Source organism: Musa acuminata, chromosome BXJ1-3, assembly GCF_036884655.1.
Source record: "Musa acuminata AAA Group cultivar baxijiao chromosome BXJ1-3, Cavendish_Baxijiao_AAA, whole genome shotgun sequence".
Lineage (NCBI taxonomy): Eukaryota > Viridiplantae > Streptophyta > Magnoliopsida > Zingiberales > Musaceae > Musa > Musa acuminata.
Window position 1 is genome coordinate 4,558,228 of NC_088329.1, and position 25,184 is coordinate 4,583,411.

At 43.3% G+C, this 25,184-nt stretch overlaps 4 protein-coding genes and 1 pseudogene across 5 annotated transcripts; 4 read left to right on the plus strand and 1 right to left on the minus strand.

Annotated features, from left to right (window-relative positions):
* Nucleotides 1-1,007: 1,007 nt before the first annotated feature.
* Nucleotides 1,008-3,237, plus strand: LOC135618044 (alpha carbonic anhydrase 7-like). The gene is made up of 8 exons (XM_065118947.1): nt 1,008-1,144; nt 1,287-1,491; nt 1,583-1,800; nt 1,876-1,982; nt 2,139-2,241; nt 2,416-2,583; nt 2,679-2,732; nt 2,947-3,237. The coding sequence occupies exons 2-8, from the start codon at nt 1,407-1,409 to the stop codon at nt 3,028-3,030; spliced, it is 819 nt and encodes a 272-aa protein (XP_064975019.1). The 5' UTR covers nt 1,008-1,144; nt 1,287-1,406; the 3' UTR covers nt 3,031-3,237.
* A 904-nt stretch (nt 3,238-4,141) lies between these two features.
* On the minus strand, nt 4,142-6,816 carry LOC135618053 (phosphatidylinositol 4-phosphate 5-kinase 4-like). The gene is made up of 3 exons (XM_065118957.1): nt 5,983-6,816; nt 4,687-4,915; nt 4,142-4,595 (listed from the first exon to the last, which is right to left on the minus strand). Exons 1-3 carry the CDS (start codon nt 6,750-6,752, stop codon nt 4,431-4,433), a joined length of 1,164 nt encoding a protein of 387 aa, XP_064975029.1. The 5' UTR covers nt 6,753-6,816; the 3' UTR covers nt 4,142-4,430.
* A 1,795-nt stretch (nt 6,817-8,611) lies between these two features.
* Nucleotides 8,612-11,364, plus strand: LOC135618063 (L-type lectin-domain containing receptor kinase SIT2-like). The gene has a single exon (XM_065118965.1). It carries the CDS (start codon nt 8,918-8,920, stop codon nt 10,961-10,963), a length of 2,046 nt encoding a protein of 681 aa, XP_064975037.1. The 5' UTR covers nt 8,612-8,917; the 3' UTR covers nt 10,964-11,364.
* An 887-nt stretch (nt 11,365-12,251) lies between these two features.
* Nucleotides 12,252-14,728, plus strand: LOC103978058 (L-type lectin-domain containing receptor kinase SIT2-like; annotated as a pseudogene). The gene is made up of 2 exons (XR_010495778.1): nt 12,252-13,430; nt 13,916-14,728. The product of XR_010495778.1 is annotated as an L-type lectin-domain containing receptor kinase SIT2-like (transcript).
* Nucleotides 14,729-22,398: 7,670 nt separating this feature from the next.
* Nucleotides 22,399-24,701, plus strand: LOC135618069 (F-box protein At1g10780-like). Its single transcript, XM_065118971.1, has 4 exons — nt 22,399-22,777; nt 23,064-23,834; nt 23,926-24,206; nt 24,289-24,701. Exons 2-4 carry the CDS (start codon nt 23,078-23,080, stop codon nt 24,523-24,525), a joined length of 1,275 nt encoding a protein of 424 aa, XP_064975043.1. The 5' UTR covers nt 22,399-22,777; nt 23,064-23,077; the 3' UTR covers nt 24,526-24,701.
* The last annotated feature ends 483 nt before the right edge of the window (nt 24,702-25,184 follow it).

Genomic DNA, 25,184 nt, shown 5'->3' on the forward strand with positions numbered 1-25,184 from the left:
GGCAAATATTCTTGTGGGTTTGACGAAGGAAGTCGAGGCTGACCATCTCACGTTGACCACCCCTGCTTCCATCTCGATACTCAAAACCCGTACAGGTGAAAATGATATATAAATGCGTCTTCATCATCATCGCCTTCTACATTGAATAGATCGAACAAAAAGAAACAACTAAAGGAAAAAAAATTGGACTGTTGACGTCACAATGAGCCATTGATTCCCAGCTGCACCTGCAATTGTAGACTGTTGGAAGCTTCATTTATCGTCCGCCACCATTGAGACGAACGCAGGTGAGGCTGCAGATCTTGATGCACTCGGTGGGAGACTCTTGGCAGACCTTCATGCAGTCATCGAAGCATCCGATGTGGCTCACGATGACCGGAGCAAACGCAAGAACGACAACGAGGAGCAGTCCGACGAGAGATGCCCTATCCTTAGCCATTCTTTCTTGTGTTTCGCATGTAAGAAAGACCACAGGTTTGGATTTCAAGTGTGGTAGGTTTTAGGGAGCGAGAGTTTATGTCCATCCATTTTGTTCATGGATGGCATGAAAATGCGGGAGAAATAAAAGATATGGCGATAGATGAGTTGTAAATATAAAACCTGTAATTATACTATTATTAGTATGTAGAAAAAATTTAATGCTAATTATTGAAATCAAATAACAACAATATATTAAGATCAAAATTGCTTTTCTTTCTTCTCCTTTCTTTCGATCCTCTACAGATTTCATAGACAAAAAATGGTCATCTCCTGAACAATAGAAGCAAAGGAGTTGGCTACAAATTTATGAGCAGCATGGAGGACGAGAAATGAATGTTCTTGCATGAGTAAGTCTTTACATCAAACACTGATGCATCAAATGAAATGTAGTAAGAAATCCGTGTCATTTAACCATAAAAAATCAACATCATGCAGTATATTAATGTAATTTTGGTAGGTGGGCGACATGCAAAAGCGATCACCGTCGACTTGTTCTATAATTTTCGCGAAAGATTCCGTGGAAGCTTGATAGATCAGTAGGTAACAGGGGAAGAAGCCACGTGAAATGGCAAAGTAGAAGGATCATCCTTTTTCTGATCTTTTCCATGAGAAAGAATTGATTTCTTCTATGCTTTCACAGACAGATGGGAGACACAATTGAGTGGCATGCATCAAAGCTGCATTCTTGTCCTGCTTTCTTTTCCTTTAGCAGATGTTTTGCTTGTCATAGTTGATTTAGTACAATCTTAATTCATGATTTATTACTGTTCATGTGTCTTTATTCATGATTTTATTTTGTTCAAAAGGGATTCTTGGACTGCCATGAAAGGAAGAAAGCTTCCAACCATTCCTGCTATTAATGCCTCCTAGACCTCACCACCCACCTCCACCCCTCCATTTCTGATCTCCTTCATCTCCCTTACGCCATGGAGCAGAACAAGCTTGTCGTCATCTCCAGCTTTGTTGCCTTCTTCCTCTTGCAGTCCACCCTGGCAGCCTCCCAAGAAGTCGGTATGCAGTGTCTTGGCTCCCCCCCTCTCCTTCACCTGCAACTCTATTCCAAGCTTTTTCCGATGATTCTGAGCTAGTTTGTTCCCCGCAGAGGATGAGAAGGAGTTCAGCTACGTGACCGGGAGCGAGCTGGGACCGGAACACTGGGGAGAGATCCACAAGGAATGGGTTGCCTGCGGCGATGGCCACATGCAGTCTCCCATCGATCTCTCTCACAAAAGAGTGCGGATTCTCCCTAACTTGGGACATCTCCGCCGCTCCTATCGCCCGGCCATGGCCATCGTCGAGAACCGCGGTCACGACATCATGGTCAGAACTCGCCACCCCAATCTCTCTCTCCCACCAATTGCTTCTCTCTAATCGATGATTTCTTGCTGCACAAAGCTGAAATGGGAGGATGAAGCAGGAGTCATATGGATCAACGGAACCAAGTACGCTCTGAAGCAGCTGCACTGGCACTCGCCCTCCGAGCACACCGTCAATGGCCGCAGGTGCTTCATGTCTCGATTTCAGAAGGAATTTAACCCATTTTCCATGATTTTAAGGAATCTTATGTTCGTGAAATCGTTTCCATTGCTCATGTCCTTGGACGCAACATTTCTGGCCCATCCAACTCACACGCAAGTGATGTGCTACCAAAACTGTAGGTACTCCTTGGAGTTGCACATGGTTCATGAGAGTGCTGACAAGAACATCGCTGTCGTCGGCATTCTCTACAAGATGGGCCGCCATGATCCGTTCCTCGCCAAGGTCTTTTTGCTTGAGCAGAGCTATTGTTTCATTGGATTAGGATTACTGGCTATGCAACCGTGTGACAACTTCATCAGTCGGAAACAATTCATTAAGAACAAGAGACCAATATGGAATAATTATTAGTTAATCCTGCATTAGCTTATATGTCATCGTCGGTTTTGTATGCTTTAGTTGGAGAGATACATAAAAAAGATTGCAGACAAGCATGATGCAGAGGAGGTGGCGGGCATGGTGGATCCAAGGCATATTAGGAAGGGAAGCAGGAAATACTACAGATATATGGGATCTTTGACTACTCCACCTTGCACTGAGGGTGTAGTTTGGACCATAATTAAGAAGGTATGTCTGATATAAGGAATATGTGCAGTTCATCAAGTAAATGCTGGAGATATTTTTGGATGAACATGACATGAATGGTTTTGTTTTGGTGGCAGGTGCGTACAGTGTCAAGAGAGCAGGTGGCCCTTCTGAGAGAAGCTGTGCATGATGTAAGTAGCATTTGTTTTTCTGATCTTAACTCTGCATTTAAGAGTATGCAAAACTATAAGTTTGTGGCTAATCTAAGCCAATCTACTTAAATGATCTGTGACATTGTAGTCATTCATTTCATGTGTATATGTACGACATTTTCAGGAAGTATTATCAGCAAAACTAGTTGTTCCTCCATTAAAAAGACTCTTACCATTGTCATTTAACTTGCAGGACTCAGAGATGAATGCAAGACCAACCCAGCAGATAAATGGCAGAATTGTCGGCTTTTATCGGCCTCAACAATTTCAACATTGATGAATTTGAATGTGTGCTGGTATGATTTTGATGTAATGCTTGTTCCCTTTTGAAGAACAAACAAGGATTAGCTTGGAAGATCGGCTATATAATGGCAACTCATCCCTGTTTGATGATTACATCCAAGGGAAATATCACTTGAGGACAGAATAATGTTGTAATGAAAGCCATTTTTCACATAAAACATCAATAAATGATATTGTGCCAGTCCATGTTTAAGCATTGTGGATTCCCATCTAATTCTTTTGTCATCTCAGACATATCAGCTTGTTTCTGTAGCAGATCAGACATGATTAATAATATTATCATGTTAAGTCTGAGCTTCCTTTCTTTTGGTAATCCAAGAGAATTTTTCAATTCAACTTCATTGTTTTTTTTCCTAACATGAAGTTTTTCTTCTCTGTTGACTTAACAAATGATTTGTACACCATAATCTAATGCTGTTTTTTCATCAAATGCTTTTTCAGTGATGTATTGGGAGCCAAATTCCAATATCAGTTTCAATTAGAGCACTGTTTTATGTACTCTTAACCACCATTACTTTGGAACTTGTAAAGATTTGATGAATGAGTTTGCCAATCCACAAGATCTGAAAACTACACGTTCTCGCATGGTCTGATAGCTACTTTTAACTATTTGAGCACTGCTGTCCACATGCAGAAGATGATCATGTTGTGACCAAGAAAGTGATCTCATGAACATGTAAAACATGGTAGACTTTTGAATCAGTATGATGGATGACTTGTTAGCAGAGCAGACATCATGTCAGCAACAAACATTCAAATGAAATGACAAAGTTTAATGAACTCAGCAAACATAATTAGACAAGCAGATTCCAAAAAGCTTGTCTTGGTTGTGAGATCAAAAGATGTTTCACTAGGTATCATATATAATTCAACATTATGTCCAAGAAAGAAAGAGACAACAGGTACTATTGTTTCCTTTCACATACAAAGATTTGAATAGGAAGCAATTTCAAACATCAAGTAGGGCACCACATATGAGAGCCAAGAACAAAATACAACATGATCAACAGGCAAATATCATGACAAGAACAAAAAGATTAATTCAGTTACTGCTGCTCATGTGCACATCCAAATAGAATCAAAAGTAGACACATCCTATCAATATTTCCGCTGCTCGATTCCATTTTTTCTTATGTAGTATAAAAACAATAAGAACGTTCAAGTCGTTTTTAAACTCATTCGCTGATAAGGTACAAGCGGATTCATATACACACATTAGAGGGGACACCACGATTTGCATTTGGAAACTCGGATCAAAAATTGTCAGCGACTCTCCTACTCTCTGACTTCGGTAAAGTATTTGTCTTCCCGGTCGCAAACTCTGGGATCGGTTAGATTTAGGAGATAAATGTACAATTGAACCAACTGCTGGATTTAAACATCAATGTTGCAAAACTTGCCATGGATCTGATTCTGTACAGCTTTGATTGCAGCTACTCGAGCAGCTGTGGCTGCTCTATTTGCATTGGTGACTGCTTTATTCACTTGTGCATCCACCCTCGGAACCAGAACAGAATCATCTGCTGCCTTCCGAGCAGCCTACATGGACAATATTTAGGTTGTCACGACGCAAAAGAAAAATCATCAGAAGGACAGAATTAAGGAAACAGAATAGTTTGCATGCAATTACCTGAACTGCATGCTGGACAGCAGGATCCGAAGGGGGAAGTGGAGTCTTCAGAACCCCAGAAGCCCAGTCTCCGCATCTTGCTTCTCCATTGCGAAATGTGTACATTCCAAAACCTTGCTTCTTGCCTTCGTGCCATGATCCTTCATAACAGTGACCATTAGCAAAATGATAGACACCAAACCCATGGATAATGTCACCGAAGTACTCGCCAGCATACTTATCACCGTTCCTACACCCATGAAAGATTTTCAATCAGTAGTCCATTACTTCAAACCAAAGAATAAGATGGAAGATTTCTGCCAATTTATATCTCCCACAATTATGTTTATAGTTGTGGTAACAAATATCTTCTGATCATACTTAATTGCACTTAAAAATCACTTCGAAATAATTATATTAATAAAGTAAATCAGTCATGATGGAGAAATAAGAAAAATAAATTGTGGGAAAAAGAACTTTTGACAGGCTATCAGAGACATATCTTCACCAAAAAAAAAAAGGGCCCATAAGTTCTTGCAATGACATTGCTTGAGCCATCATGATGAACCAGAAATCTGCGAGTAGTTTAAACTTCATGAATTAAAGTTGAGAAAAATAAGAAACCAATCAGCAAAAACAAAAGTAACCATATCTATATTCCACCTCCAACACAAAAAAAAGGAAAAATTTTGTGGCAGAGACTCTCAGAAGCCTGCAGACCAAGAAAAACTCTAATAACTGAAACCGGCAAGAACATTTCACCAAGTCCAACCAGCATAATAATATTACTATATCCCACATCGACCTACATACTCAGTGATATAATTAAAGCATAGCTCCTAGCCATTACCATCTAAATTGATCCATGACTTCATCTTCAAGTTCCCCATATTAGAAGGAACTGACTTTATGTGATAGGGATGTCTTTTCTGGACACACTGTCATGACAGGATCATAACAAAAGAAATCAAACGCAGATTTCATTAATTCCCAAATGCAGAACCTGGAAAAACCCTATTGTACAATCCAGTCATCAGCCACTAAAAGGTGAAAAATCTCAAATCAAATACTTTAGAGATGAAAGCAACAAGCTTGTTAAAGATCTGTGCCCACCAACATATGTACTGTTCCATCAACCATGTTCAACAGTAAAGCTGTAAATTTTTTGCATACCCATCACAAACAAAAACCTAACTTTCTTCAATCAAGGCTCTTTAAATAAATAGAAATCGCACGATCGACATCAAAGGCGCCAACTTTGTTCCATATGACCAACCAAAACCTACAGAGATAAGCTAAAGTGAGCAAAATTCTTGCCTGAACTGGTAGTAGCCAAGGCCGTGCTTGACGCCGCACTTGAACTCACCGATGTAGGAACTCCCGTCGGAGCACGTCTGCACCCCGACCCCGTGACTCTGCCCACCGATCCACTCCCCGGCGTAGCTGTCGCCGCTGTAGAACTTGTACACCCCGAAGCCATGCCGCAACCCCCGCCTGTACTGCCCCCGGTACCGGCTGCCCCGCGCCCAGCTCTCGATCCCGCACCCGTCGTACTTCCCGTCGATCCAGTCGCCCTCGTACCGCCCCTTGGCGAAGAAGTTGTAGACGCCGCTTCCGTTGCACCGTCCCTTGTGGAACTCACCCTCGTAGTAATCCCCATTGCTGTAGAACACAACCCCCTCGTGGACGATCCTCCCGCCGGCCTTCCTTTCCTTCCGATTGTCATCGTCGCCGATGAACCAGTCGACGGAGGAAGCTCGACGGGCGGCAGCCCTGCCACTACCGGAGCATCGGCGGGCAGCGTACGTCACGGTGGAGACGAGGGCGAAGATGAGGACGAGGTTGGCGAAGCGTGGGGAATCGTCCCGGAGGTAGAGGAAGAGGAAGAAGATGAACGCGAATGGGAGGGAGAGAAGGAGGAGGTCGCGGTAGTGGCGGTGGGGGTTGTGGCGAACAGGACGGCGGGGCTTCTCGTCCTCCTCATCGGCCGCAGCGGCGGAGGTGAGGCTGTGGACCGAGGATCGGGCCGTGGGTGAGCGGAGAAGGGAGGACTGCGTCCGGGTGAGCTTACCCTTCTGCGACTCCATTTCTTTATGACCGCTACTCTTACTCTTTCGAATTCATGGTGAAGAGACGGGAAGGAAATAAAGGGGAGGGGGAAACGATTTAAACGTCGAAGGCTTTCGGGTCGGGCGACAAAAGACGGTGGGCTGGAGGTACGGGTACCGCGAGTTAACGGATCTTGCTTCGAAGGTGCTGCGTAGGATTGCGAACCGACGGCTGTGATGCCGCTCTCGAGCCCTCGACCTGCTTCTCGCGGAGATTTTTTAGCCCGACGAGCTGTACCTGATTCGTGGTGGGGTCCACCTTTTGCTTCCATCGGTAAAGGCAGGTAAGTAATCGGGTTTCTGAAAAGTAGGTAGAAAAAGTATTCTGTCATCCCCGCGCGTTTTAGATCTTGCGCAGCGGGATTCTTGAAGCATTTTGGACGGTCGATCAGGCTGCAACTTTTCTTGCACGCCAAAAGAATACCGTCCGTCACCTGCCTTAAAGACGGACCACGTCTGGGTTCCACATAAACGAGCCTACCCACAAGGCCGGCAGGTCAACAAGTAGGTCGTAGACGGGTAGGAAAGGCAACAAAGGAGCATCACCCTGGCACCCGCGTGATCAACGTGGGACACGTGATCGCGTGATCCTGGCCGTCCAAATCATGTAACGAAGGAACCAAAGGTGGCAGAGGTTGACTGTGAGGTTAACTTGAATGAAGAGTCACCGGAAAAGCTTCCAGCAGCAATGGTGCAGTGAGACTCCTCCTTTTCCCTTACCTTTGAAGCTTGATAGCAAAGAAAGATGACGAAGGTGACAGTGTTTGATGCACTCTGAAGCGTGGCAAGTGGCAAAGTAGGTGAAGTCGGTTCGGGAGCATGATTAGCTTTGGGTCGTAGGTAGTGGAAGAAGGCAGGCCAAGTCATCATGTTAGGGTTCCATATGGCCATTCAGCATGCGATTTCTACCATCAGGAACGACGTGGGTGGATGTACATGTTTGAGACATGGATGGAGACCACAGGAAAAACAACTTGGAGGAGTCAAGTAAGTAAGATGATGTATTCTTCTTGGAGCAAAACCTACATCAGAGCAGCAGATCTAATGGAAGACCAGCACTAAGTCAGTGGTTGATGGAGTGCATGGACAGGAAGAGGTGGCATAAGGTTGGAGAGAGAACGAACAGTTTGAAAGGAGCATTCGAAATAGCAGCCGCACCTCGTGTGAGACCGATGTGGTTTGGTCAATCAATGGGCTTACATCAACTAAAGAGGATGGACTATTATAGTCTACGTGGTCACCCCAAATACAAGATCTACGTCTCATATGTATACTATAGTCTACTTGTTTTGGTCCATATCTAAGTGAATAAGGAGTTAAATTTCCCCAGCAGGGTTTGATGTTTGTCTATTATTGGCTTAATATTTTAGTCTGCGGATAAAGACTTAAGTCGATTTGAAGTACAATATTATTAATTTGGGTCTAAAGATCTTAAACATTTTGGGTTTGGAGTTTATGCCTTCAACCTTATGATTCATAAACAAAAACCTTTTCACAAATCAAGTCAGAATATGGTCATTTGATTTTTCTTATATTCTTTCATGGTTTCCTTTTCATACATTTCACATCTTCTGAAATGAAATGTTGGTCTCTTTGGCTTCAAGCTACCATATAGACCAAGTGTTCTGCAGGATTCCAATTTATTCACAGGAGCACCAAGCCTGTCTCAAATGCAAAACGAGACAATACAATGGTTTTTGTTCATGTCAATTTGATGCCTTCACTTAGCTTTTAGTTCCATTTTTCTTATACTCTTGTCCAAGATTAGGTGAAGTGTCTCTGAGCTGTACTTCTTTTCCCTCTTGTCCAGGTTTAGATAGATGTCAGTCTCACATTCAAGTGCTAACAATTGTTGCTAGTCTTTGCACATGACAACATTTCACCATCTTGACTTCACTGTGATTGTTGCTAGTCTTTCGACAGTGCTAATAATCTGCATAGTCTTGCGGAAAAAATAATCTTGACTGTCTTCATCTATGTCACCTGAGGGCTCTATTTCATGTGGACACCATTGATTGCCTCAGCATTCAGGAAGCAGCAAGGAAATGTCTACTCATGACAGGGAGATCCATCTTATCATGGATCGAACTGGTCTACCGTAGAGCACCGTTTATATCTTCTTGTTCAGTCTCTGAAGGTAGCATATGAACGCAGATATTGTTTTGATCAGTGCAAACGACCTCCTTACTTCTGCTCAAATCATGCCTGCATTGCCAGCTCCCCTTCCACGTCTTCTTCTTCTCCTCCTCCTCCTCTCCATGTATTCTCCAACTCTAGCCACCGAGTTCCTCTTCAATGGGTTCAAAGAAGCTGCTAATTTGAGCTTGGATGCCTCGGCCCTTATCACTTCCAATGGAGTTCTCCAGCTGACCAATGACAGCAAGAGACAGATAGGTCATGCTTTTCTTTCTTCTCCGGTGCACATGCTTCACAACCGATCCGTTGCCGCCTCATTCAGCACGGCCTTCGTGTTCGACATCGTCACTGTTAATGGCAGTGGCGGCGATGGCCTGGCCTTTGTTGTTGCCACCTCCAAAACCCTGCCTGGAGCTCAGAATGGCCAGTTCCTTGGACTCCTCAGCACCCAGAACAATGGCAATTTCTCCAATCATCTCTTTGCCATAGAATTCGACACGGTGAAGGCCATTGGACCATTCACTGACATCGATGAGAACCATGTCGGTGTGGATGTCAACAGCCTCGAATCAAATGTCTCAAAGTCCGCCGCCTATTACGCAGATGGTGGGAAGAAGGTGTCGGTAGATCTGCTGAGCGCGCAGCCAATCCAGGCCTGGATCGACTACAACGGTGTCACAAGCATTCTGAACGTGACCATCGCTCCGCTGCCGCTCCCCAGACCACGCCGCCCTCTCATATCGCACGCCATCGATCTATCGCCAATTTTCAAGGAGTATATGTACGTCGGGTTCTCCGCCGCTACCGGAAAGCTCACAAGCTACCACTATATCATGGGTTGGAGCTTCAGCACGGATGGAGTCGCGTCGAGCCTCGATCTATCTCAGCTGCCCCTTCCACCAAGGCAAAAGGAAGCATCACCAGCTTCAAAAGCTAGCATACTGAAGACCGCAGTGTTGTCTTCCATTGTGACGCTGCTCGTTATAGTGCTTGTGATCTCCATTTTCATGTACTTAAGGAAGCAAGCGAAACTGTCTGAGAACCTCGAGGACTGGGAGTCGTATTACCCCCACAGGTTCCCATATAAGGAGCTCTACAAAGCAACCAAAGGGTTCCAAGATACGGAGCTCCTCGGCTCGGGAGGCTTTGGCCAAGTCTACAGGGGCACTCTGCGGCGCACCGGAGAAGTGGTCGCCGTAAAGAAGATCTCCAGCAATTCAAGACAAGGAGTAAGAGAGTTCATAGCCGAGATCTCAAGTTTAGGCCGGATGAGGCACAGGAACTTGGTGCAGCTCCAAGGATGGTGCAAGCGGAACGAGGACCTCCTCCTCGTCTACGACTTCATGCCCAATGGGAGCCTCGACACCTTCCTCTACGACCACGACAAGAGCCAGCAACTGAGTTGGAACCACAGGTTCAAGATCCTCAAGGACATAGCTTTCGGCCTCCTCTACCTGCACGAAGAATGGGAGCAAGTGGTCGTCCACAGAGACATCAAGTCCAACAACGTGCTACTGGACGCCGACATGAACGCAAGGCTGGGTGATTTCGGCCTCGCTAGACTGCACGAGCACGGAGAGAATCCTCACACAACCCATGTCGTGGGAACTCTCGGATACATCCCGCCGGAAACGTGTCACGCCGGTAGGGCTGCTCCCAGTTCTGACGTGTTCGCCTACGGCATACTGCTCTTCGAAGTGGCCTGCGGCCGGAGGCCGATACAGCCTGCTGCTCCGCCGAGTGAGCTGGTGTTGATGGAGTGGGTGAGAAAACGCCACATGGAGGACAAACTACTGGAGGTTGTTGATCCACGACTGGGCGGGTTGTACCCGGAGCAGGAGATCAAGCTGGTGCTGAGGCTTGGGCTGCTTTGCTCTCAGTCCATCCCTGAAGCGCGGCCAACCATGAGTCAGGTGACGCGGTATCTCGACGGCACCGACGGCCTGACAGATGATGTTGCGTTTGTGTTCTCAGAAGCCGATTCGATGGATTTGGCATCTCGGCTGTCGATCACTTCATCTTGGAGTGGTCTGGGCTCTCGGTCGCTCCATTAAGGGAACTGACAAAGATCTTGTGGTCAACGGCACCCACAGGGGCTGGGTCTCATAAGATGGGCTACACGGGCTGAAACAGACCGCAGGGCCTCGACGATGCAATATGGGCTGGACCGCAGGGTCTCGACGATGCATACTGGGCTGGTTCACGCGAGCTAAGGTCTCCTGAGTTGGTCCATACGGATTGAATATTCATTTACAGAAGTAGATAGGCTAGTATTGATTGGATAATTTCCGAGAATTAGAGGAATATCAATTATGATGATTAAATAATTTTTTAGTTCAATTTTGAAAATATAATATTAGTTTTCTCCATTAGGAAATAAAGAACTTATATTATGAAGTATTGTATCTCTGTTTACTAATGAGAGCATAAATCTATCATGTATCCATCTACGCTATAGTGATTAGTGTGAATACATACTTATATTATTTTATATAAGAGCATGAACGATATTTATCAAATGTCTAATTTATATACCAATGCTTCATGAGATGTATGCTCATTACTGATCAAATTTATAAATGATATTACATGAATGCATATTGTATGACTTGATCCTTGAATCATATACTTTTTTTGTACCACTATATATATTGATATTTGCCTTATATATCATATACATAGCTGATCATGTGCATGATTTTTTACTAGCATATTATTATGGATCTTTCCTATATTTTAGTTTGTGGATAAAGACTTAAATCGATATGAACTACAATATTATTAATTGGATTTAAAGATCTTAAGCATTTTGTGTTGGGAGTTTATGCCTTAAACCTTATGATTCATTAACTTAAAACTTATCACAAATCAAGTGAAAATATGGTCATTTGATTTTTCTTATATTCTTTCATGGTTTCCCTTTCATACATTTCACATCTGATGAAATGAAATGTTGGTCTCTTTGGCTTCCAGCTACCATATAAAACGAGTGTTCTGCAGGATTCCAATTTATTCACAGGAGCACCAAACCTGTCTCAAGTGCAAAACAAGACAATACAATAGTTTTTGTTTATGATAATTTGATGCCTTCACTTAGCTTTTACTTCCATTTTTCTTATACTCTTGTCCAAGATTAGGTGAATTGTCTCTGAGCTGTACTTCCTTTCCCTCTTGTCCAGGCTTAGATAGATGTCAATCTCACATAAACAGTGCTAACAATTGTTGCTAGTATTTCAACAGTGCTAATAATCTGCATAGTCTTGCAGAAAAAAGAATCTGGACTGTCTTCATCTATGTCATCTGAGGCTCTGTTTCATGTGGACACCATTGATTGCTTCAGCATTCGGGAAGCAGTAAGGAAATGTCTACTTCATGACATGGAGATCCATATTGTCATGCATCGAACTGGTCAACCGTAGAGCACCGTTTATATCTTCTTGTTCAGTCTCAGAAGGTAGCATATGAACGCAGATATTGTTTTGATCAGTGCAAACGACCTCCTTACTTCTGCTCAAAGCATGCCTGCATTGCCAGCTCCCCTTCCACGTCTTCTTCTTCTCCTCCTCCTCCTCTCCATCTATTCTCCAACTCTGGCCACCGAGTTCCTCTTCAATGGGTTCAAAGAAGCTGCTAATTTGAGCTTGGATGCCTCGGCCCTTATCACTTCCAATGGAGTTCTCCAGCTGACCAATGACAGCAAGAGACAGATAGGTCATGCTTTTCTTTCTTCTCCGGTGCACATGCTTCACAACCGATCCGTTGCCGCCTCATTCAGCACGACCTTCGTGTTCGACATCGTCACTGTTAATGGCGGTGGCGGCGATGGCCTGGCCTTTGTGGTTGCCACCTCCAAAACCCTGCCTGGAGCTGAGGATGGCCAGTTCCTTGGACTCCTCAGCACCCAGAACAATGGCAATTTCTCCAATCATCTCTTTGCCATAGAATTCGACACGGTGAAGGCCACTGGACCATTCAATGACATCGATAAGAACCATATCGGTGTGGACGTCAACAGCCTCGAATCAAATGTCGCAAAGCCCGCCGCCTATTTCGCAGATGGTGGCAATAAGGTGTCCGTAGAACTGCTGAGTGCGCAGCCAAACCAGGCCTGGATCGACTACAACGGTTCCACAAGCATTCTGAACGTGACCATCGCTCCGCTGCGGCTCCCCAGACCACGCCGCCCTCTCATATCGCACGCCATCGATCTATCGCCAATCTTCGAGGAGTACATGTACGTTGGATTCTCCGCCGCAACCGGAAATCTCACAAGCTACCACTATATCTTGGGTTGGAGCTTCAGCACGGATGGAGTCGCGTCGAACCTCGATCCATCTCAGCTGCCCCTTCCCCCAAGGCAAAAGGAAGCATCAACAGCTTCAACAACCAGTAAGCTGAAGACCGCAGTAGGGGTTATCGTGGGGTTCCTGGTCTTTGGACTGATCATTGTACTGCTTATAAATTATCGTCGCTTGCTTTCATTCATTCTGTTCGTGAATGAATATTGTGGTGACAACACAAATTAAAGAGAAATTTTCTCAATCATATGTTAAAATTATATATATATATATATATATATATATATATATATATATATATATATATATATATATATATATATATATATATAATCGTGATTGATCCTATCGAGGATTATAGTATGTAAGGAATATAGAATTATTATTCTATATTTGCTTTTGTCATGATTTTTTATTATGTTCCATAAGATTGAATTTTTATTAAAGATTGAATTTTGATGTAATTGAAATATTATGTAAATAAGAGGTTTTGTGAAAGAATCAGTTAATTGATTAAAAGTATACATGTGAGAAACATATAATTAACCTTAGATAACTTGATCTATAATAAAATAAAAATTGATAATAATATGTTTAATGTGAGTGGAGCACTTGGAATATAGATAGATGGTACCGATATTATCATAATATATTATAAGAGTAGATTAAGATATAATATGAAAAATTAGTAACTCAATTGAGCATGAGAGTTCATAACCGAGATCAGGCCGGATGAGGCATAGGAACATGGTGCAGCTCCGGTGCAAGCGGAACGAGGACCTCCTCCTCGTCTAAGACGTCATGCCCAATGGGAGTCTCGACACCTTCCTCTACGACAACGACAAGAGCCAGCAACTGAATTGGAACCAGAGGTTCAAGATCCTCAAGGACATAGCTTTCGGCCTCCTCTACCTGCACGAAGAATGGGAGCAAGTGGTCGTCCACAGAGACATCAAGTCCAACAACGTGCTACTGGACGCCGACATGAACGCAAGGCTGGGTGATTTCGGCCTCGCCAGACTGCACGAGCATGGAGAGAATCCTCACACAACCCATGTCGCGGGAACTCTTGGATACATCCCGCCGGAAATGTGCCACGCCGGCAGGGCTGCTCTCAGTTCTGACGTGTTCGCCTACGGCATACTGCTCTTCGAAGGGGCCTGCGGCCGGAGGCCGATACAGCCTACTGCTCCGCCGAGTGAGCTGGTGTTGATGGAGTGGGTGAGAAAATGCCACATGGAGGACAAACTACTGGAGGTTGTGGATCCAAGACTGGGTGGGTTGTACCCGGAGCAGGAGATCAAGCTGGTGCTGAGGCTTCGGCTGCTTTGCTCTCGGTCCATCCCTGAAGCGCGGCCAACCATGAGTCAGGTGACGCAGTATCTCGACGGCACCGACGACCTGACAGATGATGTTGCATTTGTGTTCTCAGAAGCCGATTCAATGGATTTGGCATCTCGGCTGTCGATCACTTCATCTTGGAGTGGTATGGGCTCTCGGTCACTCCATCAAGGGAAATGACAAGAATCTTGTGGTCAAAGGCACCCACAGGGGAGGTAAGAACAGAAATAAGGAATTCTGTGCAGCTCCTCACTACCACTTCACTATAATTGTAATATTAGTGTTTTTTTTTTTTTGACAAAAAGGTATGCAACGAAAGTATAATTTAAGCTCAAAATCTTACCATAAGTTATCAAGATCTTTACTAATTAAATTAAATGAGACATTCGATATTAGTATCTATTATTACCTCTCTGTCCAATCATTTCAATAAATACAACCTCATGTAATTCTTTTTTTTTTTGTCCGCCGGAAACACTTAATTGAAGTGAGAATCTTACTAGGGAAACTAATTTAAGATATTATATTCTGAACAATTTATAAATCAAGTTGTAAATGCATATATAAATATATAAGATTATTTTGTTACAAATCGACTTCTTCCACAAAGGCGAGATGGGCCTCACGATATAAATATCACTGATTGATCTTTATTAGCTATGACTCATGAGTTGGTCCACATAAGTTGTCTCATGAGTTAAGCCATATGACGGATGATGAGTGTCGGCATAACAATCTGCCTAGATGAGCTAGGCCTCACAGGTCGTGTCACATGGGTTGGATCGCTTCGATAGGCTTGGGGTACTTGACTTTCCAAGTTAGACAGCATATGACTGTATCGGAGGAGTAATGTCTTGTCACATGGGTTGAATCAATTCGATAGGCTTGGGATACCCGACTTTTCAAGTTAGACAGCATATGACTGTATCGGATGAGTAATGCCTTGATTATACGTGCGAGATGAATCGTTCTCGATCATATATACTATAAAATTAATTAAAACTAAAATAATAATTAAATATATTTTTTAAAAAAAATAAATTTTCATAAAATCCATTTAACATGATTTCATGAATAACTACATTAATGCCATCATAATTCATGCAATTTTAAAATCCAAAAATAAGTAAAATCTCAAACTAATTTAACATACAAAATTATTAAGATCTCAAACAAATTAAAAGTGAATTAGTGTACGGTAACCCATCCAAGTTAAATGTGGTATAAGTGAGAAGTGTTACGTGTGAGAAGAGTTATAGTAGGAATTGATTATTTATTTATAAAAATAGTTAGGCCTGCTTGGATAATTTCCTTCGAAGATTAGAGAAACATCAATTATGATGATTGAATGATTTCTTCATTCAATTTTGAAAATATAATATGAGTTTTCTCTGCTCATAATTAGTAGACAAAGAACTTATTCCATGCAGTGATGCCTTTTTATTTACTATCGAGAGGGTAAATCATCATGTATCCAACTACACTATAGTGATTAATATGAATACATACATATTTGGTTTTGTATATTATTTTACATAAGAGCACGAACAATATTAGTCCACTGATCATTACTGATAGATATTAAACGAAGAATATAGAAAGATAGAAATTGTAGAAGAAACTATGAAATGTATAAGATATAATTGCCTAATACATTTTGATAATGAGCTCTAGCCATTTATACACACTCAGTAGGGAGGTTATACACATTCAACATGGAGGATTTTTCTCAACTGCTGAGAGATTTCCTCAACTGCCTTGAGGAAATCTTATCTGCTTATCATGCCCCCACAAGATTGAGCTTCCATCAAGGATGCCGATCTTGGACCGATGAGATGAAAATAGTTTACGGGCGAGAGGCTTTGTGAGTGAGTCGGCTAGTTGATCTGCTGTATGTACGTGAGAAACTCGGAGTTGATGTCTGACAACTTGATCTCGCACAAAATGAAAGTCGATGGCTATGTATTTCATGCGGGAATGGAACACTGGATTGACACATAAATAAGTAGCTCCAATATTATCACAATATATTGTAGGAATAACCGTGGAGTTGACATTGAGTTCCTTGAGCAAATTTGTGACCCAATTGAGTTCAGCAGCGGCGGTGGCGACGACACGGTATTCAGCTTCAGTTGTAGATCGTGCAACCGTCTTTTGTTTTTTAGAACTCCAACTGATTGGAGTAGCTCCAAGGAAGACAATGTATCCGGACGTAGATGTTCTATCATCAAAGTTCCCTGCCCAATCAGCATCAGCAAAGGCATGGAGATGGAGTGAAGTATTTTTGCGAAGAAAAATGCCATGATTAAGAGTCCCTTTAAGATACCGTAAAATTCATTTGACCGCAGACCAATGCGTAGTAGATGGTCGATGCATGAATTGCGATAACTTATTGACGGCAAATGAAATATCTGGACGGGTGAGAGCCAAGTACTGTAAGGAGCCAAGGACTTGTCGATACTGAGTCGAATCTGTAGCAGGACTTTCATCACATAATTTAAGTGATTCACTGGTAGAAAGAGGAGTTGTAACCTCTTTCGCATCCTGCATGTTTGCCTTTGATAATAAATCTTGAATATACTTTCTTTGTGATAGGAAGAGACCTGAAGATGTAAATGTTGCTTCCACTCCCAGAAAGTAGCTTAAAGTTCCTAGATCTTTGAGGGAGAATCGATCGGCCAAGTGCTTTAGAAATGCCTGAGTCTTCAAAGGATCATTTCTTGTGACAATAATATCATCCACATATACTAAAAGATATATTATGCTTCCATTGTGCTGGCAAATGAATAACGAGGTATCAGACTTTGAATTGATGAAGCCAATTGAGGTCAAAAACGAGCCAAGCTCGTTATACCAAGCCCTTGGAGCTTGACGAAGTCCATAAATAGCTTTTTGAAGTTTGCAGACATGCCTCGGATATTGAGGATGAACGAAACCAGGAGGTTGTTGCATAAAGACATCTTAAGTAAGTGACCCCTGTAAAAAGGCATTGTTAACATCCAATTGTCGTATGTGCCAGCCCTTTGAGATAGCCAAACTCAGGATAAGACGGATTGTTGTGGGTTTAACAACGGGACTAAATGTCTCTGTGAAGTCGACACCAGGTCGTTGATGAAACCCTTTGGCGACTAGACGTGCTTTGTATCTGGCAACGGATCCGTCTGGGTTCCGCTTAATTCGAAAGACCCATTTACACCCGATGATATTTTATGTGTGATGAAAGGGTACTAAGGTCCATGTAGAGTTATGGAGGAGAGCATCATATTCGTCACACATGGCTTTACGCTAGTGAGAAGATTTTTGAGCTTGAGTGATTGTAGTGGGTTCACTGGCCTCAGTGGAGGAATTTGTTATAGCATGTAAGTCAAGGACTTGACGTGGTTTGAAAATACCACTTTTGGAGCGTGTTGTCATTGGATGTCTAGGGGGGTGGAAGTGGTAGATTGTGTTGGTGGTATAGCCGAGGGCGAGTCACTGTCATGGACCGGGCCAACCGTCGGCACAACAATGTCACTAGATCTAGGAGAAGGTAAAGCCAGTGGCAATGTTGCCGAGGGTATGACTTAATTAATAGGGGAAACTTGTGAGGAAGGGAGTGGAGGAATAGAGGGAGTGAGAAGCTGTTGAACTGGAGTAATAGTAGTATGTGAATCTTGAGAGTAAGGACTAGACGGTGTCATTGGAGGTTCGTGTGATGAGATCGGAGGGATATTCCAGTGATGTATGTTTATCGGAGTAGTTTGCATGGTAGGATTATTTTGAAAAGGAAAGACAAACTCCTCAAAGATAACATGACGTGATATAAAGACCTTTTTAGTTTGGGATTCATAGCATCGAAAAGCATTATGTTCAAGAGAGTAGCCTATAAAAGTGCAAGGCTTAGATCGTGGTGTTAGCTTATGTGACGCATAGGGACGGAGCCATGGATAACATAAACAGCCAAAAACTCTGAGTTTATGAAGGTTTGGAAGTTTGTGGAATAATTTTTCAAATGGTGACTGGTATTGTAAGACTGGAGTGAGCATACGATTAATGAGATAAACTGCAATTTGAAAAGCTACTGACTAAAAATATGGTGGTATGGATGCTTGATGTAGAAGGGAGAGACCAGTTTCAACGATATGCCGATGTTTGCGTTCGGCAGAACCAACCAATTGGGGAGTATGTGGGGGTGACTTGAGGTGTTGTATACCACAAGCAGAGAGACAGGATGTGAGGGCTTGATATTCGCCTCCACCATCAGAGTAAACTGTTTTAATGGAAGATTGAAAAAAATTCTCGACCAACTTTCGAAAGTTGGTAAATACTGTAGAAACATCAAACTTATGATGGAGAGGATATAACCATGTGTACTTAGTAAAATAGTCTACAAAAATGACATAAAAACGAAACTTGTCAAAAGAAGGAATTGGGGCAGGGCCCCACACGTCGGTATAAATGATTTCAAATGGTTTAGAGCAAGAAATGGAGGTTGTCCCAAAAGGCAGTTTATGACTTTTATTGCAAAGACAAGCATCACAATGATTAATAGTGCTATTGATTTTCAAGGTAGGAAGAGAATAATGAGAAAGTAATTTTTACTGAATAAAAGGGGAGGGATGACCAAGACGACGATGTCATACATCAACCGGAGCTGCGATTGAGGAGTGAGCAGTAGGAAGGGTAATTTGTGAAGTGGATGGCCACTCATAAATGTTATCTTTGTTCTGGTCCTGGACCAAGGATGCCCCCGTGCTCAAATCCTTGACAAGAAAAAAAGTTAGGAAAGAATTCAATTGATGTATTATTTTGTTTACAGAATTGAGAAACGGAAATGAGGTTTCTTTTAATGTTAGGTGCACACAGAACATCATCGAGTGTAAAGGTTGTGGTAAGTGAACTAAGCGTTGAGGAAACAGAATGAGTAATAGGAATTCTTTTACCGTCACCGATGATGATATCTTCATTTCCGTCATAGTTGTTGTGGATGGACAAGTTTTGAAGATCAGAGGTGATGTGATGAGAGGCGCCCGAATCCACAATCCAATTAGGTTGAGTAGGAGTTGGAGTAGCCATGAAATTCGCCTGAGGCCACTGTGATGGAGTAGGGAGTCTGGGACGAGACCGACAGACTTTCGCGGAGTGTCCAACTTTATCACATAGTTGGCAAACAACTCGTTGGCGGCCTGTGAAGTCAGGACGCGACGGCTGAGTATTATGAAAGTTACCACCTTGATATGGATAAGGAGGGTTTGGTCTGGGCCCCATAAGGCTAGGAGGCAGCTTAGCCAAATCGTTGTTGACGTGCTTATTGTACTGGTTGCTCTTCCTCTTGGATTTTTGATTGACCTGAGCTGTAATAGGTGGTCCGGGCAACTTATCATCACGCTTCAAGTACGTCTCATAGTCGATCAACTTATCATAAAGTTCTTCGAATGATATTGGTGAGTCACGTGCCCGAAGTGCTGCTGTCAGTTCTTTGTACTCGCCTCCTAGGCCATTGAGGGTATGGATTAGGACTTCTTCATCGCTGAGAGAATGACCTATCAAAGCTAAATCATCGATGATAACTTTGATATTTTGTAGATAATCAGCAATAGTACTTCCCTCTTGTTTCATTTTCATCAGATTGGAGAGAAGTCCGAGCATGCGAGTACGCGAGCGATTTGCCAAAGTTGTTTGTAATTTGCACCATGCTTCTGCAGCAGTCGTACATGAGGATATCAGCGGGGCAATGGATCCAGCAACGGAAGCTTGAATAGCTTGGAGGATGAGGCGATCTTGACGTAACCATAGTTGGTGGGCTGGATTTGGCACTGGATTGGGTTCGCCTGGGATGTTGATCATTTCAGGTGGACACTGGAGAGAGCCATCAACGTAACCTAGGAGATCATAGCCAAATAAAACATTAGAAAGTTGTGCCCGCCAAGATGCGTAGTTGTCGCCTTTGGATAATTTGAAGGGAATGAGTGCTGCAGCATTGATGGTGATAAGACTTTGAGAAGTGCTCAGAGTCCCTGCAGAAATAGGGACAGGAATATCGGAAGAGGAAAATGAAGACATCCCAGATATTTTGTGGCGGGTCAAATGATCTTTATAGAAGATGTAAAGATATAGGAGGAAGAGAGGAGGAGAAAAGCAGATCGATGCGCTGCAGAGGAGGCTACAGCGCGATGAACTGCAGTGATGGGCGAGCAATCTGCAGTAAGAAAGGCAGTGATGGCTGTGGCGGGAGGTAGATGATGAAGACGTCAGATGTAGAAGAGTAGCTGTATGCAATGCCGAAGAGGGCTGCTGCTTCTTCCAGAGGCACTGGTAGGCTGCAGCGATTCAGAATGCAGGAGAGATTGTTGTAGCGAGGTGAAAGAAATCTCTGCAGCTTGCAGCGATTTTCTGCAGCGATGCTGGAGAAATCTGCAAGGTTGGAGATAGTTGCAGTAATGCAGTATTGGAGTTTGGTGGCCGGAAGAGCAGCGGAGTTTTCAGCGGAAGACTTCGGTTGGCAAGGGAGCAGTAGCCGGCGGTAGAAACAAAGGTCGTGACTGTGCTTCCTTTAGGAGCGTTGCCCACGGATCTGATATTAGCAGCCACAAGTGCTGCAGTAGGCTGCAGCGAATGGCTACGGCTGAGGGGCGGAGACGTCGCCACGAGAGGGATGGTCGGACTCCGAAGAGGACTTGCTCTAGGCAAACTGCTCTGATACCATAGATATTAAACGAAGAAGATAGAAAGATAGAAATTGTAGAAGAAACTATGAAATGTATAAGATATAATTGCCTAATACATTTTGATAGTGAGCTCTTGAAGGTTATACACACTCAGTAGGGAGGTTATACACATTCAGCATGGAGGATTTTTCTCAACTGCTGAGAGATTTCCTCAACTGCCTTGAGGAAATCTTATCTGCTTATCAATTACAAACATCATATTTATCAAATATCTAATTTATATGCATGATTTTTCATATACTTTTTTTGTATTCCTATATATTGATATCTGCCTTATATATCATACGCATAGTTGATCATGTGCATGATTTTTTACCAACATAGTATTATGGATCTTTCCTTTAAATTCTATTTTGGCATTCGTGCTTAAAAAGAAAAACTTCCTCAATGGTCTATAATATACTGAGTCATAGAATAATATTAAACAAAGTTAGGTAGTCGACTATCAATTGTAATATATATTAAATACTTGTGAAAAAAATAATATAGCTCTTGAAGATAGATTCATGCATGATTTTATTTGTTGACATGTAAGTTAATTTATACTCACTTGATATCATTCGCGAATAAAAACTGAGGTATGCTACTGAGGAAGTATCAAAATAGGCAAATCGAGGATAAAAAATATGAATAGAATAGATGATTTTGGAGGCGACTTCCACCCAAAATAAAATTTAGATTCATTTGTATTTTACTAACTCCTTTCCATAGGGTGAGCGGATCTAATTCTCGTTCAACAATCAATTGGTCTAAAAAAATAAAAAAGTTTCGAAGTTTTTTTAATGCAAAAGAGAAGAAATACAAAATATTAAATACAAAAAATCATGAGGCCTATCACAAATATGCATAACCACCAATTTGCTTTCTTATCCCCTTCCCTAAAAATTCTTATATTAAGAAATTTGTAAATTACTAATATATTTATGATAATATTCAATATTATCCATCAACACCTTCAAATCGTATTCCCTATAATTTAATGAGATTTCCTCGTTTCACATCATTTGAAGATTCTGCTGTATCAGAGATTCCCCATCGTTTCAAACTTCAAATCCATCTCTCTCTCTCTCTCACACTGACCCAACTGACCCTAACGTCCAGCTTTTCGAAAGAGCCTAAAATGAGCGGGCCAAACCCGATCCTCTCTCTCTCTCTTCTCCTTCTTCATCTGTCTGCGTGTGCTATAATAGGACATCCCTCGGGCCCCACTCCCCCGAGGCTCCAACCCTTTTCGTTTCGCCCCCATTTAAAATTTGAATCGGCCGCACTCCAATCCTGAATCCCACCGCCTGCCGCCGTCTCCCTCCCCCTTCCTCTCCCCCGTCTTCTTCTTATTATATACTCCACCCCCACCACCATCCCCCGAAGAAGAAGAAGAAGAAGACGACGACGACGATCAGAACGACTCTCTACGCCCATCTCCAGTCGATCACCTCCCTCTTTCTCTCACTCGTAATCTGGTAGACGCAGATTACAGACCTATTCGTGTATTTGCTTTCGATCGAAGCAGGCTCTACACAAGGTCTGATTTCGCTGGTTTTCGTGTTACATGTACCAATGCGGATTTTCTAGTCGTTGCGTGCTTGATGGTGTTGTGGATCTCTGAATTTGTCCCCTGTTTTGTCGGTTTTTGATTCGGCGCTTCGAGTGGTGGTGGCTGCTTGCATTTGTTGTGGTTGCAATTCATTGTCTCTCTGGGGCATTTCCTCGAGCATTAACCTGACGTCGCTGTGGTTGCGTGCTTCTTTTATAAGAGATGGGATTTGGTGGATCAAGCAACGGTTTGATATTTGGTTTGTCCTTTGCAGATCCTTCTCCGAGGATGAACTCGGTGCCGGATGAGATTGTGGAGCACATACTATCCTTGCTGAGCAACGCGCGCGACATCGCGGCCTGCACCTGCGTCTCCAAGAGCTGGAAGGAGGCCGTCCCCTACATCCCTTCCCTCTACTTTCCCCGCAACTCGTTTGATGGCGTCCTGCGCCACGCCGACGCTGACGCCACCATTGGACGCATGATCGCCGCCGCCGCTTGCCTTGAGGAGCTCGTCATCTACTGCCCGTTCTCCTCCGCGGCTCTTGCGTCCTGGCTCGCCCTCCGTTGCCGATCCCTCCGCCTCTTAGAGCTCCGGATGGACGGTGTCGCGGATAAGGCGGCGGCGGCGGCGTCCGACGGGGAGTACCCGGCCAACGAGCTGGACTGTATCGGCGTCGTCCGGGGGTTGGAGACCTTGAAGTTGTGGGGCGTCTCGTTGACGAGGCCGCCAAACTGGAGCTCATTCGCGCGGCTGCGCACGTTGGAGATCATCGGGGCGACGCTGCGCGACGCGGCTTTAAGGGACACGGTGCATGCTTGCCCCAACCTCACCGACCTGGCGTTGCTCGGGTGCGATGGGGTCGGCGCGGTCTCCATCGAGCTGCAGCGGCTGGAGAGATGCCGGCTCGATTTCTTGGGCCCAGGGAACTCCTCCCTCCACATGAGCTCGCCGAGGCTTGAGGTCCTGGAGATCCAAGGCTTCAGCTGGATCCGAGTCGAGCAGAACCATCGTATACGGAGGCTCTGCATCGCCAAAAATGCAGGTGAATCCACAAAACCAGAGACACTTTGCACGCTCGCTTGGTGTTTGATGATCTGTTTCAATGGATTGAGCAAATCACTTTGCACGTCTAGGTAGGGTATACAAGGTCGATATGTGGAAGCTAGCAGACCTAGAGTTCATGTCGCTTCGAGGAGTTCAATGGAGCTGGAATGCCGTCAGCTCCATACTCCAATGTGCAAGCGAGGTGCAGCACCTTGTCATGAAGATCGAGTTTTGTGGCGATTTTGATACGCTTCAACCCTTCCCAGAGATCGACTTGGTCGAATTCTTCAACAACCATCCCAAGCTGCGCAAGTTCGAGATTCATGGCGCACTCTTTGCAGCCTTGTGCCAGAAGAACAGCCTGAAAAATGTAAGTTATTAATTGACCCCATTTTGATTGCTTGTAACTTCAAACAATCGGCAATCCTCACCTAAAACTTTTGCGATTGCAGTTGGACTCGCGGTTCATGATTCCTTGCTTGGAAGAGGTTGTCATCACTGTGAGGTCTCCACTGAATGCGGAGCAGAAGCTGAACACCCTTGAGTCGCTGCTGAGGTACAGTGTGAAGCTGCGGAGGATGGCTATTAGAATCTCACAGATGAAGAACTGCCATGAGGCAGCTGATGATTTCTTCAAGGAGATATGCAAGTTCAAGTATATGAACTCTAAGATAATCCAGATTGAATAAACCAGGTTCTTCCTCTAATTAACCTGATCAATTGACTTGTCTGGTTCACACTCTCTTTAAGATTCAACAACCATTGAGCTGACAATTCACCATTCTTGTTTATTTCCTTCGAAATATCATCTTTTTGACAGACTTTATATTGCAACTGAGTTTTTCTTTGTGTTTTTGGTATTCAATCTGCATCTGATGGAAACCTGTTGAGGAAAACAATTATTCTTATATTGATCTCGATTCAAATTTCAAATGTGCAAGCTGCAAAGAGATGTAATTGCATTATTCTCTGATGACTAAAAACTTCAAGGGCATTTTTTGTACTTAGAATAGTGTGGGCTTCAAATGTTTTAATGTATTAATTTCATTGAGTCAAGTCCATTGAAACATTCCAATACTAACATAAATATAGAGACCATCTCATTGTTTTCTTTCAGCTTTTACATGGTGACAAAAGAGCCCTTAGATACTTGACATTCCTCCTAGTGGATAATATATAGGAAGCATCTTCTGTAGATGTTGTAGATGGAAACTATGATGAAAGGCTATTAGATTGAACCCTGTGGACCTATTACTTGGTATCCTATTTCAGATTGCTCAATTACATGATGGTTCTTGCATCATCAACCTAAGAACTGATGCATCTCTATTTTCACTCATTAGGTAAC

Excerpts from the sequence above, each read along its gene's own strand:
- LOC135618069 (XM_065118971.1), top strand. The coding sequence starts at position 23,078 with ATGAACTCGGTGCCGGATGAGATTGTGGAGCACATACTATCCTTGCTG. Across the intron at positions 23,835-23,925 it reads CTGCATCGCCAAAAATGCAG|GTAGGGTATACAAGGTCGAT; the intron begins GTGAATCCACAA and ends TTGCACGTCTAG. Across the intron at positions 24,207-24,288 it reads AGAAGAACAGCCTGAAAAAT|TTGGACTCGCGGTTCATGAT; the intron begins GTAAGTTATTAA and ends TTGCGATTGCAG.
- LOC135618053 (XM_065118957.1), bottom strand. The coding sequence starts at position 6,752 with ATGGAGTCGCAGAAGGGTAAGCTCACCCGGACGCAGTCCTCCCTTCTC. Across the intron at positions 4,916-5,982 it reads CTTGGCTACTACCAGTTCAG|GAACGGTGATAAGTATGCTG; the intron begins GCAAGAATTTTG and ends TCATGGGTGTAG. Across the intron at positions 4,596-4,686 it reads CTGTCCAGCATGCAGTTCAG|GCTGCTCGGAAGGCAGCAGA; the intron begins GTAATTGCATGC and ends TTGTCCATGTAG.
- LOC135618044 (XM_065118947.1), top strand. The coding sequence starts at position 1,407 with ATGGAGCAGAACAAGCTTGTCGTCATCTCCAGCTTTGTTGCCTTCTTC. Across the intron at positions 1,492-1,582 it reads GGCAGCCTCCCAAGAAGTCG|AGGATGAGAAGGAGTTCAGC; the intron begins GTATGCAGTGTC and ends TGTTCCCCGCAG. Across the intron at positions 2,733-2,946 it reads TGAGAGAAGCTGTGCATGAT|GACTCAGAGATGAATGCAAG; the intron begins GTAAGTAGCATT and ends TTTAACTTGCAG.
- LOC135618063 (XM_065118965.1), top strand. The coding sequence starts at position 8,918 with ATGAACGCAGATATTGTTTTGATCAGTGCAAACGACCTCCTTACTTCT.